Here is an 18,209-nt window from a genome sequence, read left to right as displayed (position 1 = left end):
CACAAATATCCATCAACTAGCATTACACAAAATTCAACATCTCTAAGTATTCATTTCTTTAGTGGATGAATAAGTTGTTTTTGAGATACTGTTTTAGATGTTGGAGCTGACTAGTCAAGTTCAGATCCCTTGGATGCCACAAAATATTCCATACATTTAAAATGTTTATTCCATTGTAAGAGTGACAGTCTGTTTCTTAGCATGGGTAATGAGTTGTTTGTGACTGGCTGCCTTTCCTGTGATCAGTAGTTTAAAATTAGGACAAGCCTCCTGGGCTGGCCAAACTGTGTGAAACATTATTGGATTTATAGGTAAAAATATTATTAATGATGACAGTACACAAAAGATGAAACAATACGTTATAGCAATTATAATAAAATTAGTAAGCACTGCAAATATACAACAGTGTTTGACATGGTCAGCACATGAAACATTTCCAACTAAACTTTAATTGGTAATTTTTGTGAATTTTTAATGACTAAATATCGCATAAGGATCATTTGGAAATACTCTAAAACAAAGCAGCAGTTAAAAGTGGCAAAACATATTTTGTAAAGCTAAGAGTATTTTATTAGTGTTTAGTTGAAGAATTAATACAGGGTGTTAAGAAAGTCACTGTGCACTTATATATTTATTAACAGACATGTTTCAATATAGAATACAGGAGGTAAATATGAATGACAATTATAAACAATGTTGAAAGTGACCCCTATTGGCATCAATACAGACTTGGATCCTTCTTATTTTGTTTCTAAACACCGCTATCAGTTGCTGGCTTGAAATAGACTGAATAAAGTATGATTACAAAACTGCACAGTGACTTTCCAAACACTCTGTAGAATATTGCTTTGTGTTATAGTTGCACTGATCTGGAAGCCAGAAAACTTCATATAAAACTGATGGATTTTAATTCCAACTTTGCTTAATTCTAATTGGACAAATGCTTTGGCCCTTAATTATGAGAAAGATGACACAAACATAATCTTTAAAATGCAATAGCAAAGAAAAGATACTAAAGAAAACTGCAAAAAGAAACCATAGAAGGATCTGAGGAAAATAAGATTGTTATTAAACTTTCAAACCATAGCACGTAATGTAAGAGTAGTTCTTGGGTATAATATTCCCAAAGTCATGAAGTTGAGATGTAACTTGACTATAATTTCCTACTCAAGATGTTAATAAAGATGTTAAAATAGATTTTTCATTTGATAAATCCTTTTGCTGTGTTTAATAAGTTAAAGATTAAAAACTAAATTACATTTTCAGTTTGAGATTTAATGTATAATTTTCCTAATATATCCCATTGCTTAAAAAAACCCACAAAAAACCCATTAAATGTCACTGTCAGTAGGTGACACTCAGATTTAGTAGAAAGTAAGTTAATCTTTGTATGTGTTCTCTACTATAGAAAATATACAGTTTTTTGAAACATTTTGTTCATTATGCTGATAAGCAATGTTGGTATTTGTTTTAACACTATTGCAGACCAGTTCTTATCAGGAGAAGAACTGCAATTTTATCTGTAATGGTTTTGTAATTTCCTTGAAATTTATTAAGCTAGATTATCTTTTATTGTAACCTTATTTTGAATATTGGTGTTTGATTAATGTTAAATTAGTATAATTTAGTTTTTTCACTTGTGTTGCAATAATTTGTTAACTTTTTTTTTTTCTCTAGGGAGTCCCATTAAATTCTCTTTCTTTACATCCTTCTAAAAGAAAGTTATTAGTAAGCTGCAGAGATGGAAGTCTGAGGTTAATAGACATAAATGTGTATGTTTGAAATTTATTTTTTAGTATTCATTAAACTTTTAATTTATGTGAAATTTCAAAATATGATGTAAAAGTACATAAAATATTAATTAAAAAATTTGGTAAATCAAACAAATTCAAGCATCAACACTAATCAAAATAACCTTTACATTGAAAATGTGTAACCATGAGAAATATTAAATTCACTAAACAACAAAAATATTACTTTTCTGTTATGATTGCCAATTGTTTTACAAAATAATTTTTGTTTTATGGTTTAATGAGAAAGTAGGTTTTATGTATTTATTTTACAAAGTGTTGTTAAAGTCTATGGATTATATATTTCATTTAATGTATGTATATTTTTGAAATGTGCTGTATTGTATTTATTAATAATTTGATCAGCTGTAATTATCAAAAGTACTTTTTTCAAAGTTTCTAAACATCTTAATACTCAACCTTTATTTGCTTGAAAAGCAAGCTATTGTAAAAAAAAGTGAGATCATAAGTTATATAGCTTAAAAAAACAATATTTCCTCACATGTTTTTTAATGGGGAAGGCTTTCAAATGTCCAGTAATATTAGTTCCTGATGATGGTATACTAGTTTAAATATTTATATTTAAAGGCTATTTACAGCTGTGTATATGTAAAAGTTGCACATTTGTGTATAAAGTGGTAGGTCATTCAGTATGAATAAACATCAGTGTGCACTCTAAAATAGCATTCCATATGTTTATCTTTGAATATAATATACAAATAGTAATAGTGCGTAAAATATAACATGCATATACAAAATAATTATTGAAAACATTAGATAAGGGATAAGTGAACAACTATAGTCTTTGATGATCAGCTGCAAAGTGATCTGCGAAATGAATATAAATATAACATTTAACTTGACTGACTTCACCAAGTGTTGAAATGTTTCTCTGTAGTGGAATTACAAAGCTTGCTCTTACAAGTTCAGTTATTTTAACAACAAAATGTAATTATCAGTAATAGGATCAAGTAATAAAGAGAGCTAAAGTTTAAGTACATCTCTGTGAGCCTCTCCTTTATGATATACAAGGAAATCTGATGAATTTCTTTCAGTTTGAGAGGCTTGAAAAATCTGCATTAGATCCATCATAAAACTTGTGTTAAAAAAACCCAGCTCACACTCAATGTAAGCTGCACAGAAGATGGCCAGAGTTTTAACTGGTGATGAACCACACCATTTGCATGTATTTGTAGTCAGGTGTAATGATTAGATATAATAAAACAGTTATCTATTTAGTTTTTCAAATTGTCAAATGAAAAACTGTAGTACTTTTCAAAAAGGTTCTGCAGTTGATTGAATATTCCTGATGCCTTTGTATCAGAGAATACTACCACAACTAGTGAAGATTCAGTTATTTTTCTGGCTTGGCATGGCCAGATTATTGAGGTGCTTGACTTGCAATCTGAGGGTTGCAGGTTTAAAACCCCATCCCACTAGACATGCTTGCCCTTTGAGCTATGGGATAGGGTTATAATGTGATGGCCAATCCCACTAATCATTGGTAAAAGAGTGGCTCAAGAGCTGACAGTGAGTGGTGATAACTAGCTGCCTTCTCTCTAGTTTTTCACTGCTAAATTAGGGATAGCTAGTGTAGATAGCTATCATGTAGCTGTGGGCAAAATTCAAAACATACAGTTATTTCTCTATTTTCACTGATATATTCAACAATGAAAGAAAGTTGGTATTGTTTGATACAGTCAGATGTCTTATCTGGGAAGATGAAACAATACTTTGCATTTTTAATACCACTTCATACAATGGCTTGATGAACAACCTCAGAACTGGTAAAATTCATTTTATTTTGAGAGTAATGTGAGGTATGACCAGAGTACTTATGGGGATTAGCTTTGGTTTTTTTAATAGATGTTTAGTCAGATTTTGTAAATTCAACAACTACAGTTAAAAATTCCTCTGGGTAAGGATTTGATTTGACCATGACCTCAGAGGAGAAGAGGCTTAGATGGGTCAAAGTATTTGTAATATGTAATAGATACAAATATATTGTCATTTTTGTCTCTTCTTGTTTGCTTGCAATAGTTTTCTGTTCTATTCTTTGCTAAGCATTGTATATAGAGGAACACTGTTGTTGAAATTTTTCCAAGTTCCAAATATATTCAGCATAATTGTGGCTTTTGTATGCTTATCAAAGCCATTTATAGCTTATAGTGATTTGGGCCACTGTCAGTATCCATCATTTTAAAATTTTGTGTCATATTGATATTTTACAAAATCCAGATTGGAAAGCACAAACACTATCTTTTGTTTTTATTGTAATTCAACCCAAGAACTTTAATTGAACGTCTGAGATTAAAACTATTGAAAATAGTCTTCAGATAAAAGTTCAGTTTCAGATGGATGTATCCACTTCTGATGTATGCATTATCAGGAAAGACTAGTAACACAAATCATCAAGCTCTTCAGTTGCATCTTGGACTTGGTGTTGGTTACAATGACTTGATATGATTTGAAGATAAAATAAGTACAGGTTCTAGATTTCAGTGATGATCACTTTGTATTTTATAAATAATGTTGGTGTGGTGTTTGTCAGTGTAGTTTTTAAACAGTATAGACCTTAGTTTTGTGCCTGGTTTTTGAGTAAATTTGGTATTAACTCGAATGTCATATTTTGTTACTAGTCTAATTCATCGTTAATTTTATCTGGTGAGTTTTATGGCTGTGTTTATATGGTTTCTTAATGTGTTGAGTTTTTGTTATGTTTTATGTGCTGAGTCCCAAGGAATCTTTAGTCCAGTATGGGTGATTTTTCAGTGGATTTCTGTTTTAAATTGTGTATCGGTTCTTGTAATTTTTAGGTTAAGAAATTATATTTGATTGCTTTCTTCCTGTTCACATGTGAAGTTAATGTTGGGATGTATAGTATTAATGTGATTGAAAAAATTAAGTGTGCGTTTTGTAGTTGTGAATCCCGCAATTGTGTCATCTACATATCTGTAACAGTATAGTGGTGGATGTAATGCCGTGTTAATTGCTTGTGTTTCAACTGGTGTCATAAAAATACTGGCTAGAACTGGTGATACTGGGTTGTCCATGCTTAGGCCATTTGTTTGTATATAATTGTGGTTGTTGAACATGAAGTTTATCTTCATCATTGTGAATTCTATGAGGGTTGCTAATTGGTTGCTGGGAATGTCTATTGATGGGCTAGGGTCACTGATATAAAGCTCTAAGGTTATCTTGCAGGCTTCAGCAGTTGGGAATTTTGTAAAGAGGGATATGACATCAAAACTGGCCATTAAGGCTTTATGATTAAGTTGATTAAGATTAGATTTGAAGTTAAAAGAGTCTTTGATGAATGAGCTGGCTGATGTTATATATTTGGAGAATGCCCATGCTATGTATTTACCAAGATTGTAATTAAACGATTCATATATGGACATTATTGGTCATAATGGACAACCTAGTTTATGAGGTTTGGGAATACCGTATATTTGTGGTGTGCATGAGTCAGTTTTGCGTAGGTAGGAATAAAGTGTTTTTGAAATTGTGATGTGGATTACATTTTGCCAATGATGACACAACCTTACAATATCTGCAAGAAAAACTGAGTTTTCAGTATAAAGATCACTTGGGTATATTTTTTAATGATATTCTCTGTTGCATTGAAAAATATATGGAATTTCAATTAATGCTGTTGTTTTCAGTCCATTGTAAGCTTCAAGGTATAGTTGTGTGTTCTTAAGGTAGATGAACATATATATCATTGGTTAATTCACTTTGGTTTCACTTTACTTTACACACACGTTTTCATTGTTTGGTTGAAACTTATTATAATTATTTTATTAAGGGTTGTATTTTCTTTCATATAGCCTTACTTATACAACAACTCAAGCCCAAAATAAACCAATACAAAGGAACACCTTTGTACCTATATATATATATATATATATTCAAACATCTAAGCATGCCCTCTACATTCCTACACTCAGTTACATGACCCCCTTCAAACATATGGTCAGATACCTCTTTCTTTCTTTGTAAACCTGACGATGACCGAAGAAGGTTGAAACATTGTTCACTTCTCTATATAAAAAATTTTCTCAACCCAAATGAGCCGTTTTTACATGTATATAGATTCTAGATTTGTATACCTTATAAAAGATTAAGAAAATTTATTTTTATAGTGTATTAATTTTTCAACAGAGAATTACTCTTTGACATTGTATTAATAGACTTGTATAAAAAAAATATATACTAAATAAACCTAATCACATAAATAGATTACTGTTAAAACTTTAGAATGATATTAAAAAAAACAAAAAAACAATAACTTGGAAGTTTAAGGTAACCCTACTGAGATAGTTCCAGTGCTTGGTGACTACAATTGTTTCTTTGAAACTATACCATAGCAATGTTTACTATAATTATGAATTTACAATGTGAATATTTGTGAAATTTGGCAAAATTTGGTTTTTGGAAACCATTAAAACCTGTTTTACAAAAAATCAGATTTCTCAATAAAATATGTTGATGAAACTTTCTGTAATTTCCAGAGTCAATCTGACTCAGTTTTTGAGTGATCTGAATGTAAGGCAGTTTTCACTCCTAATAATAAAAATAATTCAACTTATTTTATATTTTTATATTTAATTTGATTAACATCTAGAACTATCAGCAGTGTTTGAAGTAAATGTTTGTATTTTGTCTCTTATTTTCTCTACCTAACACCATTTGTAGCTGAATCATCAATGCACAATGAAACTGAAATGAAAATTTAAAAGCTATGAAATAAAATGATCTTACAGCTTTTATTATTCCTCTTTCAATAATTAATGTTTCCAAAATAGGAATTTGTGGTATTCGTAATTTTTACAGTTTACATTTTCACATGAAGTTTAATGTTTTGGTTTTATTGCCTGGTTTGTATGGCCTACAGTTTATTTATGCATGAAATATTTGAATCACAGTATAAACACATTATCATTTTCCTTTCATGCTTGCATACTGTACTTACAAAATTTTCACTTGTCTTCTACCAAGTTAAACTTTGTTCAAATTTGCTCTGACTTACTGGCTGAAAAAGATTTTTATTCACATTTCAAATATGCATTTTAAAACACACACAATATATAATTCACAACAATAGCACCCAGAACCAGCAATAATTAAATATTTCTAATTAAGTTGTTAAAAAGTATGAGCATCAATTCATGGTGATGAAAAACCCAGTTGAAGTAAAAGTGTATCTCAGGATGGCTGGTAACCTCAAGGTGACCTTATGTTAACCTGAAGATAACCTAAGAAGATCGAAATGTTGTTCTCTGCTTTATGAGTAAAAGTGTATCTCAGGATGGCTGGTTAACCTCAAGGTGACCTGATGTTAACCTGTTTTGTTAACCTAAGAAGGTTGAAATGTTGTTCTCTGCTTTATTAGTAAAAGTGTTAATATCCATACCAGTCGTCCTGAGATACATCCATTAGTATGAGCATCAGCTTCCTTTACTACCAAGTTACAAAATTAAGCCATCTTGTTAATGTATGTTGTCATCAATTTCAAAAGGAACATTGAGAGCTTGTAATTCACAATGAATACTTTCTGTTGATTACCAACAAGAACATCAGATAAGGTAATGTGATTTTAAAACCTGCATTGAAAGTGAAGGATAGATGGGAAGGGCTTCTTTTGCAGGTTTTTGAAATTTTTTTATATTTCAGTTAAGCAAAGACATTCAAATGCTGAAACTGTACACTGAATCTTAAATTATATAGTATTAAAGTAACTCAAAAATCCCAATATATAAATGGTTTATCTTATTTTATACACTATTTAAAAATAATTTAAGATACAGTGTACAGTGCCATGATCTACAAGGCCTTTACTTTAAAGAGTTGGCTAAAGTATTATTATGACTTTTCTTTCTTTTACATACATGATCTTGTGTTTTGCATGCTCAAAGCATGAATCCAAGGATTTATGGTATGTGGACCATATATGTGCTATAAGAGTGACAAACGAATCTCGCTACTCAATCAGACAAGACTACGACTCGTAATTTGAGGGTCGTGGGTTCGAATCCCCGTTACACCAAAATTGCTCACCTTTTCAGCAGTGGGAGCATTATAAGTAACTGTCAATCCCATTATTAGTTGGTAAAAGAGTAGCTTAAGAGTTGGTGATAACTAGCTGCCTTCTCTCTTGTCTTACACTGTTAAATTAGGAACAGCTAGTGGAGACAGCCCTCGAGCAGTTTTTTGTGAAATTCAAAAACAAACAAACAAGAGTGGCCCAAGGGTAGGCTGTTGGTGCTGTTAACCAACAATTGCCCCTCTACTCCATCCCCTAAAAATTAGGAATGGCTACATGTGAATGACCCTTTGTGAAGCTTTTCACAAAAGTTATGAAACAAAACTTTTTGGTAACTTGATTTGAAGTTTTCATGAAGAAGATAAAAATATAAATCTAACCATTTATTGCTAGATCAAAGGAAAGATAATGGTGACTTGTTGGACAAAATTTAATTTACTTAGCACAATAAAAATCATCGTCAAAATAAAGTATATCTGTTACTGTTTAAGACTTTGTGGCAAGTATATGTTTTGAAATAAATTGTATAATTTTTTTATTTTATTCTGTAGAAGGATTATGATTCTTAGTTTTGAAATTGAGTTTTAATGTTTAAAAAGTAAAGAATATAGATAAATATACTTGTCATGTAACATTATCATTTGAGGCTTGATGTAGTGAACACATTGCACTGGAATTCTATTATTATACACTTATTCTTGAAAGTCTCTAAAGGACAAGACAAAGGTTGCAGTATTAAAAATATTATAGGCCTAAAAGCAATGTCTTATGATGGGTATAGTGAATTTATCATACTTTACCAACTTGTGAAAAGGAATTCACACTATAACAACATTTATGGCTGTTTTTAAAGATCTGTATATCTTAAATGAATAAATGCATTTCCAGACTCCTCTGATGGGATAGCAGTAAGTCTATGGACTTGCAACACTAAAATCTAGGGTTTGGTTCCCTGTAGTGGATACAGCAGATAATCCATTGTGGTTTTACTCTAAAAATAAATCAAACAAAGCATTTCCAAAATTTTGTTATAAAATGTCACATAAAATGTATTGTTAAGTTTAACCTTGGAGGGAAATGAGAACTTAAGTTTAGAATCTTACATGATATACCTTGAAGTTGTAAGTTGTTGAAAAAGTGTTCTTAATTAAAGTAGTAAATTCCAGTTGTTTTATTGCAACTAGTAAAGGTGCACGTAAAATATAATTGTGTAATGTAGTTGTATTAACTTGTGCCAGGCAGAAAAGATAAATCATACATAATAAAAAGTAGGTGATTATATATATGTTTTAAAATGTTAAACTATTGAGAATTACGTATTTTTTATTGTTTGATTACAAAATTCTATACAGAGATATACTTGTTCAACATTTTACTGGTGTTGTCAACTTCCATTACTTGCTGAGAACTTGTCTGTCACCATGTGGTGGATTGGTATTTTCTGGTGGAGAGGATGGTCCAGTACATGTGTGGAATACTAATACAGGTGGATTAACTTATCACTTTGTGATATATAGTAAAAGATAGAATATTTGTCATTATTTTTGTAGTTTTTCTCTTGAAGTAGCTTTTGCATATATTATTTGTTACCTTTAATAGCATGGAATATTTCTTAAGTGACAAAATATCTACTCAGTCTCAGCATGCATGAGTATGTAGTTTATTATTCGGAAAGTAGATTTAGTTTTGATAGGAAATAATATACATCTTATTTTCCTAAGGATAGAGTAATCTATGAAATGCCTGTAAAGTGTGGTAGTTGGTATTCTGTAACACAAAGAACAAGCCATGCAATCTTTATATTCCTTTCCCTTGGAAGTGTTTTCATTATCAGCAGTTTTGACATTCAAAGGCATCTTGTTGTGGTTCTCTGACATTTGCTCCCAGCGGTAGCAAAGACTGTGATACCTGGAGTATCAGTTGGATTCTTACTGCATCGATTGTGGTGGTTCTCACACCTCTTAGTTTCAATCTTGTCCAAAGTGGCTGGAAGAAAAGGAGGTACAAATTTGTTTAATATAAACAACATCTCTTACCTTGAGGCTCAAAGGTTATTATTTTCATGTTCTGTCTCAGACATAACCTGCTGCTCTCTGATCCACTGCTACAGTGGAAGAACAGCCAAATTTTTCTGCATTTCCACCAAAGTCTTTCTCATACTATATGAAGAGTCTATTCCCCACCATTGCTTTCAGTGATTACTTGGGTCCATCTCCGTTGACCTCAATTCCCTGCTGGTACAGTAGTATGTCTACAGATTTTTAATGCTAAAATCAGGAGTTTTGATTCTCCTTGGTGGACAAAGTAGATAGTCTAGTGTGGCTTTGCTATAAGAAAACACATGCAGACCTTTGACCTCAAGGTGTAGAACAGATATTCTGTCATGTTCTCAGTTATTGGAATCTCCTTCTTCCAACAGAGATTTTCCCAATCAACTCAGGACAGGGATCATAGAGATCAATAAACCTCATTCTACCAAAGAAGAATGTTGTGTTTACAAACAGAAAGGTTCTCTGCCTGGTTCTTCTAACCTAGATAAAAATGAGCTCTTTAATAGAACTGTCTAGGTTTTTAATTTGGATGACATTAAGATATTGATTGATTCGTATCATTCCACATGTCGTTTCTCTAAGGAAACATTTCTGAAACCTGCTGATACTGTTACCTTTCATCAGGTTTTTTTATACCAATGAAAGGTTGTGTGCTGGAGAGTTCATAGAGCTGTAGCATTGCTGGTTGAATAGCACATACCCACCTTATCTGTGCCATTCAATGCATCCTTGGGGGTTGTTGCTGTCTGTATCTCCATAGGTCATACCATCACTGTTTATTCTCCCTACCTGTCTCTAAGAGGGATTTACAATCAGACCTTGATGCTCTCACAGAACAATTGCATTTAACCCATTTTTATCTTTGGAGACTTTAATAGACAACAGTTCACTTTAGAATGGTGCTAATATTAATCTGTGGAGCATATGCTCAGATCACAACCTTTCTCTCTTGAATGCTTCTTTTATCAATTTCTATGCACCTAGTCAATATTTTATTACCGTTGATCTATCTGTCCATTCCTCTTCTTTCTGCTGTTGACTTGGGGTGAAAAATTTCACACAAGATTTTCCAGATGAAACCTATTGGCATTTTTTGGCCATCTGGTTTCTGTAAGGATCAATGAGATCTTGTGTAGGCTATGCATTGGTCATAGTTTTTTTGCTCATTGTTTTCTTTTATGTGTAGCTTTTGTGACACTTAGATCACATATTGTCACATTTTACTTTCATACTATTTGCTATGAACATCAGCAGCAGCACCATTTTGGATGTGTTTTCCAAGGGTTTACCCTGACTTTGGATGGTGTCATTGGCAAAGGTGACACTGTCCCACTTCATTGTGTTTTTAGTTTTTTATGGGCCACTGGCTTTTTTTACTTCTGTTTAGATTTTTACATAATTTTTGGGCATTGTTTTATTTTTTAACTTGTTTTCTTTGTACATTCTATTGTATTTTATTTACAGTTTTTTCCGAGTTATTTGGAATAGATAGCCAATAAATGCTAAACAATTAATTCAATAAACAATCAGTAAAATTTAAAAAAATTGGTAAGATTTTCTTAATTTGTAATTAGCTTTTCATACTTAAAGTCACAGAGCTTCACACTGAAAGCTGCTAAATCATTTGAAATTAATAGGCATAATATTTGTTATAAAATCAATCTTGGCTACAGGTGTTGTTTTTTTTCAACATTACACTTAGTGGTGTATAATACTTGACTCTGTATGCAGCAAGTCAATGTTCTTATTCACAACTGAAAATCCATCAGCTATAGTGGATTATGATGGTCAGTATAAAAACACCTTAATGGTACATGTTTATGTAAGTGGACATTGACAAGCCAATAATGAAAGAATTCTTAAGATATATTTTTCACTTAAAAGAACTGTTGACAGCACAGCTGTATTATGTTATTGCTAAAATTTTACCTCATACGAGGACAAAATTTTTCTCCTACATCAATTCAAAACTAAAAAGAAAGATATTGTTCAGAAACTATAAAAAATCATCAAAGCAAAGGACTTCTCACTAAACCATGATAATGGCCCTTGTAGCATCAGCTGTATCTGGAAAGGTCTATTTACTGTTCGTACACTTGTCCAGACTTTAACTCTACCTTATATCTTGTCACATGCTGACTCAATTTCCATCACATTTAATCTGTTCACTGTTCATACACAATAACCTTCCATTGGCTCTGTAGTATGTCTGACAACTTCACTACTTGAAATTCGGTTTCAGTACATGTGGTTGGCAGAACACTGATAGCCTATTATATTGGGCCTGGCCAGGTGGTTAGGACATTCTGTTTGTGATCTGAGGGTCACAGATTCGAATCTCTGTCCCACTAAACATGCTCTCTTTTCACCCATGGAGGGGTGTGTAATGTGATGGTCAATCCCACTATTTATTGATAAAAGAATAGCTCACGAGTTAGCAGTGGATGGTGATGACTAGCTGCCTTCCCTCTTTTCTATCACTGCTAAATTACGGATGGCTAGTGAAGATAGCTCTCGTATAGGTTTGCATGAAATTCAAACCAAACTTGACCTCTACCTATATTTTTTTACCTGCTGACACCACTTCCAATGCATTTAGTCCCTGTTGTATTTATAAGAATATATAAACCTTGGATTTTGTAGTACTGATTGTACGTGAAGAAGACAGACTAACATTTTGTAAAAATATGTAGTATGTTCTAACATAAATAAAACTTTTTCTTATGCTTATAACTCATTGTTTGCCTAACTAACATTTATTATTATCACACATAAACCCTTCTTCAGTGTGAGTTACTTTTTCACTTACTAATAAAAATTGCATATTATTAATGAAAAAAATTACTACCAAATTTTAATTTTGCAAGCCTCCTCAGATGACCAGTGTAGATAATTAAAATTTTCAGAGAAATATTCATAATGCATAGATTTAAACCTAAATTTGTTAGCTAGTCAACCTATTTTGTATTATTTCATACTGAAAATTAACATATTAAAAGCATAAAATCAAATATTAGCACTAGATTATAATTTTAGTCACTGCCTAAAGAAGATTTCTGTATTTAGTTGTAAGTTACAAGGATTCACAGATCATATTTAGATGTAGCCTTAAATTCAGTGTTAAAATGGTATATTTTGTTTCTTACCACTGAAAATATGATGTACCTGGAAGAAAGTTAATAAATTGTCACCCTCAAGTTAAGATACATTTTACCATGTGGTAGAAAACAGTTTACAGAACTATTTTAACTTTTCATTAGAAAAAATAAATGTTTCTGTTGATAAGTTTGCTGACTGAAATCTATTTTGTTTTTAAAAAAAGAAGTAAGATTTTACTTAGATCTTCTTTTGAAACTGTCAGTAACAAGTTAAAGCAAGAGCCAACCTTATGGTTGATATCTAACAGGTTGGTTAAAAGAATGCTCTAAACCATTAATCAGTAACTGTTTTTTTATCCATACAAACTGTCAGTAACAAGTTAAATTAAGAGCCAATCTTCTGGTTGGTATCTAACAGGTTGGTTAAAAGAATGCTCTAAACCATTAATCAGTAACTGTTTGTTTTATCCATACAAACTGTCAGTAACAAGTTAAAGCAAGAGCCAATCTTATGGTTGATGTCTAACAGGTTAGTTAAAAGAATGCTCTTAACCATTAATCAGTACCTGTTTGTTTTATCCATACAAACTGTCAGTAACAAGTTAAAGCAAGAGCCAACCTTATGGTTGATATCTAACAGGTTAGTTAAAAGAATGCTCTAAACCATTAATCAGTAACTGTTTTTTTTATCCATACAAACTGTCAGTAACAAATTAAAGCAAGAGCCAATCTTATGGTTGGTATCTAACAGGTTAGTTAAAAGAATGCTCTAAACCATTAATCAGTAACTGTTTGTTTTATCCATACAAACTGTCAGTAACAAGTTAAAGCAAGAGCCAATCTTATGGTTGATGTCTAACAGGTTAGTTAAAAGAATGCTCTTAACCATTAATCAGTACCTGTTTGTTTTATCCATACAAACTGTCAGTAACAAGTTAAAGCAAGAGCGAACCTTATGGTTGATATCTAACAGGTTAGTTAAAAGAATGCTCTAATCCATTAATCAGTAACTGTTTTTTTTATCCATACAAACTGTCAGTAACAAATTAAAGCAAGAGCCAATTTTATGGTTGGTATCTAACAGGTTAGTTAAAAGAATGCTCTAAACCATTAATCAGTAACTGTTTGTTTTATCCATACAAACTGTCAGTAACAAGTTAAAGCAAGAGCCAATCTTATGGTTGATGTCTAACAGGTTAGTTTAAAGAATGCTCTTAACCATTAATCAGTAACTGTTTGTTTTATCCATACAAACTGTCAGTAACAAGTTAAAGCAAGAGCCAACCTTATGGTTAATATCTAACAGGTTAGTTAAAAGAATGCTCTAAACCATTAATCAGTAACTGTTTTTTTTATCCATACAAACTGTCAGTAACAAATTAAAGCAAGAGCCAATCTTATGGTTGGTATCTAACAGGTTAGTTAAAAGAATGCTCTAAACCATTATTCAGTAACTGTTTGTTTTATCCATACAAACTGTCAGTAACAAGTTAAAGAAGGAATCTGTATTCTGTTTGACACACAGGAGACTGGTTTAACTGTAAGATGATTATTAAACCAATAAATCAAGAAGTCTATGTGTTCACACTAAGAGATTACTAACAGTTATTTTTTTTTTATTTCCCTTAGGAGACAAGTTAACAGTGTTTACAAACCTTCCATATAAACAGCCTGTGACATGTGTTGACTATCATCCTTTGGACCATATGTTTGCCATGTGTGCACCAGAAGAAGAGGCTCCTGTTTTGGTGTTTAAGTACAGTCCTAAAGGTGAGTTTATGGATTATTTTTACTTATATCCATATCTTGAGTGAAAGATAGAAGCACTGAATATTTCCTTCAGAATACAATAAACCTCTCCAATATTGCTAAATGGATATAATGTCCAGTGTTAGTAATTATAGGCTTCCATGAACTATAGAAAGAAAGAAATTAATTTAGTGGCAATGCCAAGGGATATCAGTGACACACCCATCTGTTTCAAAAAGGTTTAACCTATTTATTGCTGACTTTGTGTTGTACACTCACTTTGATACTGTTAAATCAGATAAAGTCTTGGTAGTTTGGAATGTAAATAACAAAGTTAATCTTATTCGTGATATACCATACAAAACTAGGTGAAATTTTATTAAGCTATTCTTTGATTTTCCAATAATTGTGAGAAATGTTATATTTTAAATGCCCTGCATATTTTGAGTTAATGGCTGTGAAAAGTAATAAAATAATTATTAATTGTACAAAAAATAAAATTATTTATTATATATATATATAGATTAAGTGTACAGTCAGTACTATTAATAGCATTTAGTTTTTTGTTTATAAAATTACATATTTTAATACTTTTAATTGCTTTTTTGTATTTTTAAAGTGGTGTAAAATTTATTTTTATTACTGTCTGTATGTATTGTGGTTTAAGCAATGGTAACATAAATCACAGTCTCACAACTTGATTGTTATCCTTACATGGTAAAATGAACTCTTTTATTTTTAATATATTATAATATATCATTAACAGTTTTTATGAGTCTCTTTTATACATAAAAATTTTCTTTTATTACTTGAAAATATAATGTAATACTTTCCATCATGTTGTTGTTATTATACTATTTCTCTTTCTTTTACAGAGGCCTTATTAGGTGTTCGTATAACACCCAAGTCTTCTACACCTAAACATTCTAAGTATGCTTCTCAGTCTGAAACTTCAAGTCTAGCAGCTAGTCCAGAAAAAGGGCAGATGTCAAGATATGAAACAATACAATTAACCTCTACACCTGTACCAAGTAAACTTGCTTCTGATTCTAGCCATCTTAATCCAGCCATTAAACAAATGGAACAACAAATTTCAGACAGTCCAAAGAAGCAATCTGTTTCAGTAGAAAGAGAAAAGTCAGTTGTCTCCAGTGATAACTTGTACAGTTCTACCATACGAAAAAGCATAACATTTGATCCAGCATTGGACAGACATTCTCGTCTGAAACAAGTTTTACATAAATTGGATTCTGTCATGATGGTTACGGTAAGAAAAATCTGTTGAACTTTGGTGTTCAGAGTGTTTGCATACAGTAGACTATAGTAGTTAAGCTCATGTTAGTTTATTCTGCTTGTTCATTTTGGTGCAAAAATGTTAATCAGAGCCATAAATTAATGTTTTATTCATAAATATCTTAAGTAATTATGTTATATAAAGTAATTAAAAAATGTTATACATATATCTTTAAATTTCTGAACACCAAATGGTCATGTGTGTTAAAGAAAATATATATAAACTTTACATCAGAATTTTGTCATTATTTTTGCTATATTTTGAACAGTTAAATTTTTTTGTTGAATATATTAGTGTCAATTTTTTTAAGACTACAAGTGAGACAGGAACCTATGTTCCATCTCTGACTTCACCCACAAATGCTTCTTCACCACTCGGTTATGCTCACAGTTCTGATTCTACATTTCCGGGATCAGCTACTCTTTGTACAAGAAGATCATCTTTGTCACAGGTTGGTATTACTTTAATCACTGGTATGCTTGTTTATTTATCAGCAGATTTCTGGAACTTGTGTATAGAATTATTTAAAGCAACTCTCTTCATAAATATTGCAGTATCTGATCTTGTATTTCTTGGATGATAATACTAGTCATTAGCAGTTGCAACTAACTGTAAAACAAGATGACTCATCTGAAGGAAGAAAACTATTAACATCTTTTAAAGTTGCACTTTTCTGGCAGATTATGTGTCTGACAAGTATTAGTACATTTTTTTTTCTCTCAAAAAGTTTGTTACTGTTGCAAGTTGTTTTTGTTTGTACTAGACAAGAATAAGGTCATTCTTTACATTGTATGTTTTCATTGTAGTAGATTTTTTTTATGTTTCAGATAAGTAATATTATATTATCTACTGTCATCCAAGATTTAAATGTTATTGTATCAGGTAGTTAGGAATAATGTTTCAGTATGTATATATCTTCATTTCCAGTACATTTTTTTAATAACAGATGCTGTAAGTACATATATTTTTCAGGTATCTTACAATTACTTTACCTATGTTTTAGCTTTACCTAGCAAACTCATCTGCTTTATCTTAAATAACACAATTAATAGTTTGTACTGAAAGTAGATGTAGTATTTTACCTTTTTTTTATCCAATATTACATAATTAGGTCCTGGTTGTCATAGAAAAATGGGTTTAATTCTACTGTTCCAACATCTTTTGTGCATCATAAAGTGTTTTTTTTTCATGTGTACTATGCTCAAACTTTCATTGGCTCAGAAGAGTTTAAAATAAAATTTTTCTGCCTTCTCACACCATAGTGAGATCATTCATTGCAAAGCTTTAGGTAGAGAGTATGAATTCATCCATCAACATACATTTCACAGTGAGATATCTCAGTATTAAAACATATGGTACTAAACTGTTTGCATAACATCGAACATGGTAGTTCTCAGGCATGTAATTTTTATTCTTTTGTGTGCCACCCCATTGGAATAACAGTGTGTTTCTGAACTTTAATTCTAGAAAGTGGGTTTCAGTACTCATGGTAGGCAGAGCACAGATAGTCTATTGTGCAGCTTTATGTTTAATTGCGGACATTCTTTCATGTACCTGCTCATTTTGATAAAATATGTTTGTTTAGCTTGTGTTTCCATACATTTTACAGATGTTAGTGCTTATCTTATCTGTCATCATAAATTAGTTAGACTTATGCTGCATATACATAACAGTTATTTATATATTTCATATTTAATTTCTTTTTCATCTTTTTCAGTAGATTCTAGTAAGTTATGTTCCAGTTAGATAATGTGTATTCATCCATCTTTATGAAGTATGTTTTTACTGTAGGTTTTTGTTTTTGTTTTTATATAATACACATATTGGTACACTGCTTGTCTTTAAACATTCCATGATGTATCTTTGCTTGTGAGAAGTACATACTTCTTGTAATGAGATGTTTAGCACTGAAATAAAATAGGTTTGATTTATATTCTTTTTACTTTCACAAGGTTGATCTGTTATATCTTATTTAATTTTAACTAACAAATATTTGTGTATTTTATAATCTTCCATGCTTTTTGATGGTAAGGTAGTATTCTCATACTTGTATTTATAAGTGTTTCAGTGTGCTAAGCAGTATAAAAGACTAATCTGTCATATTTATATCTCTATACTCTTCAGTTAGACCTTCCATGCTTAAAACAAAGAGTTATTATTATTCTTATGTTTTATAATTTT

The 18,209-nt window shown here is 31.2% G+C and overlaps 1 protein-coding gene across 9 annotated transcripts in view; it reads left to right on the top strand.

The window, feature by feature from the left end:
* The window catches only part of LOC143255785 (jouberin-like), a 98,778-nt gene that overhangs the window by 68,325 nt on the left and 12,244 nt on the right, over window positions 1-18,209 (top strand). For all 9 annotated transcript variants that reach the window (XM_076511985.1, XM_076511987.1, XM_076511984.1 and 6 more), the window contains 5 exons: window positions 1,678-1,772; window positions 9,189-9,322; window positions 14,615-14,755; window positions 15,610-16,001; window positions 16,339-16,479. In XM_076511985.1, the coding sequence (XP_076368100.1) occupies window positions 1,678-1,772; window positions 9,189-9,322; window positions 14,615-14,755; window positions 15,610-16,001; window positions 16,339-16,479 (903 nt within the window). The remainder of the gene's footprint in view (window positions 1-1,677; window positions 1,773-9,188; window positions 9,323-14,614; window positions 14,756-15,609; window positions 16,002-16,338; window positions 16,480-18,209) is intronic.

The sequence above is a fragment of the Tachypleus tridentatus genome, chromosome 7 (genome assembly GCF_004210375.1).
Source record: "Tachypleus tridentatus isolate NWPU-2018 chromosome 7, ASM421037v1, whole genome shotgun sequence".
Classification (NCBI taxonomy): Eukaryota; Metazoa; Arthropoda; class Merostomata; order Xiphosura; family Limulidae; genus Tachypleus; species Tachypleus tridentatus.
The sequence above is the reverse complement of the archived record's forward strand: the minus strand, read 5'-3'. Positions and strand labels throughout refer to the sequence as shown.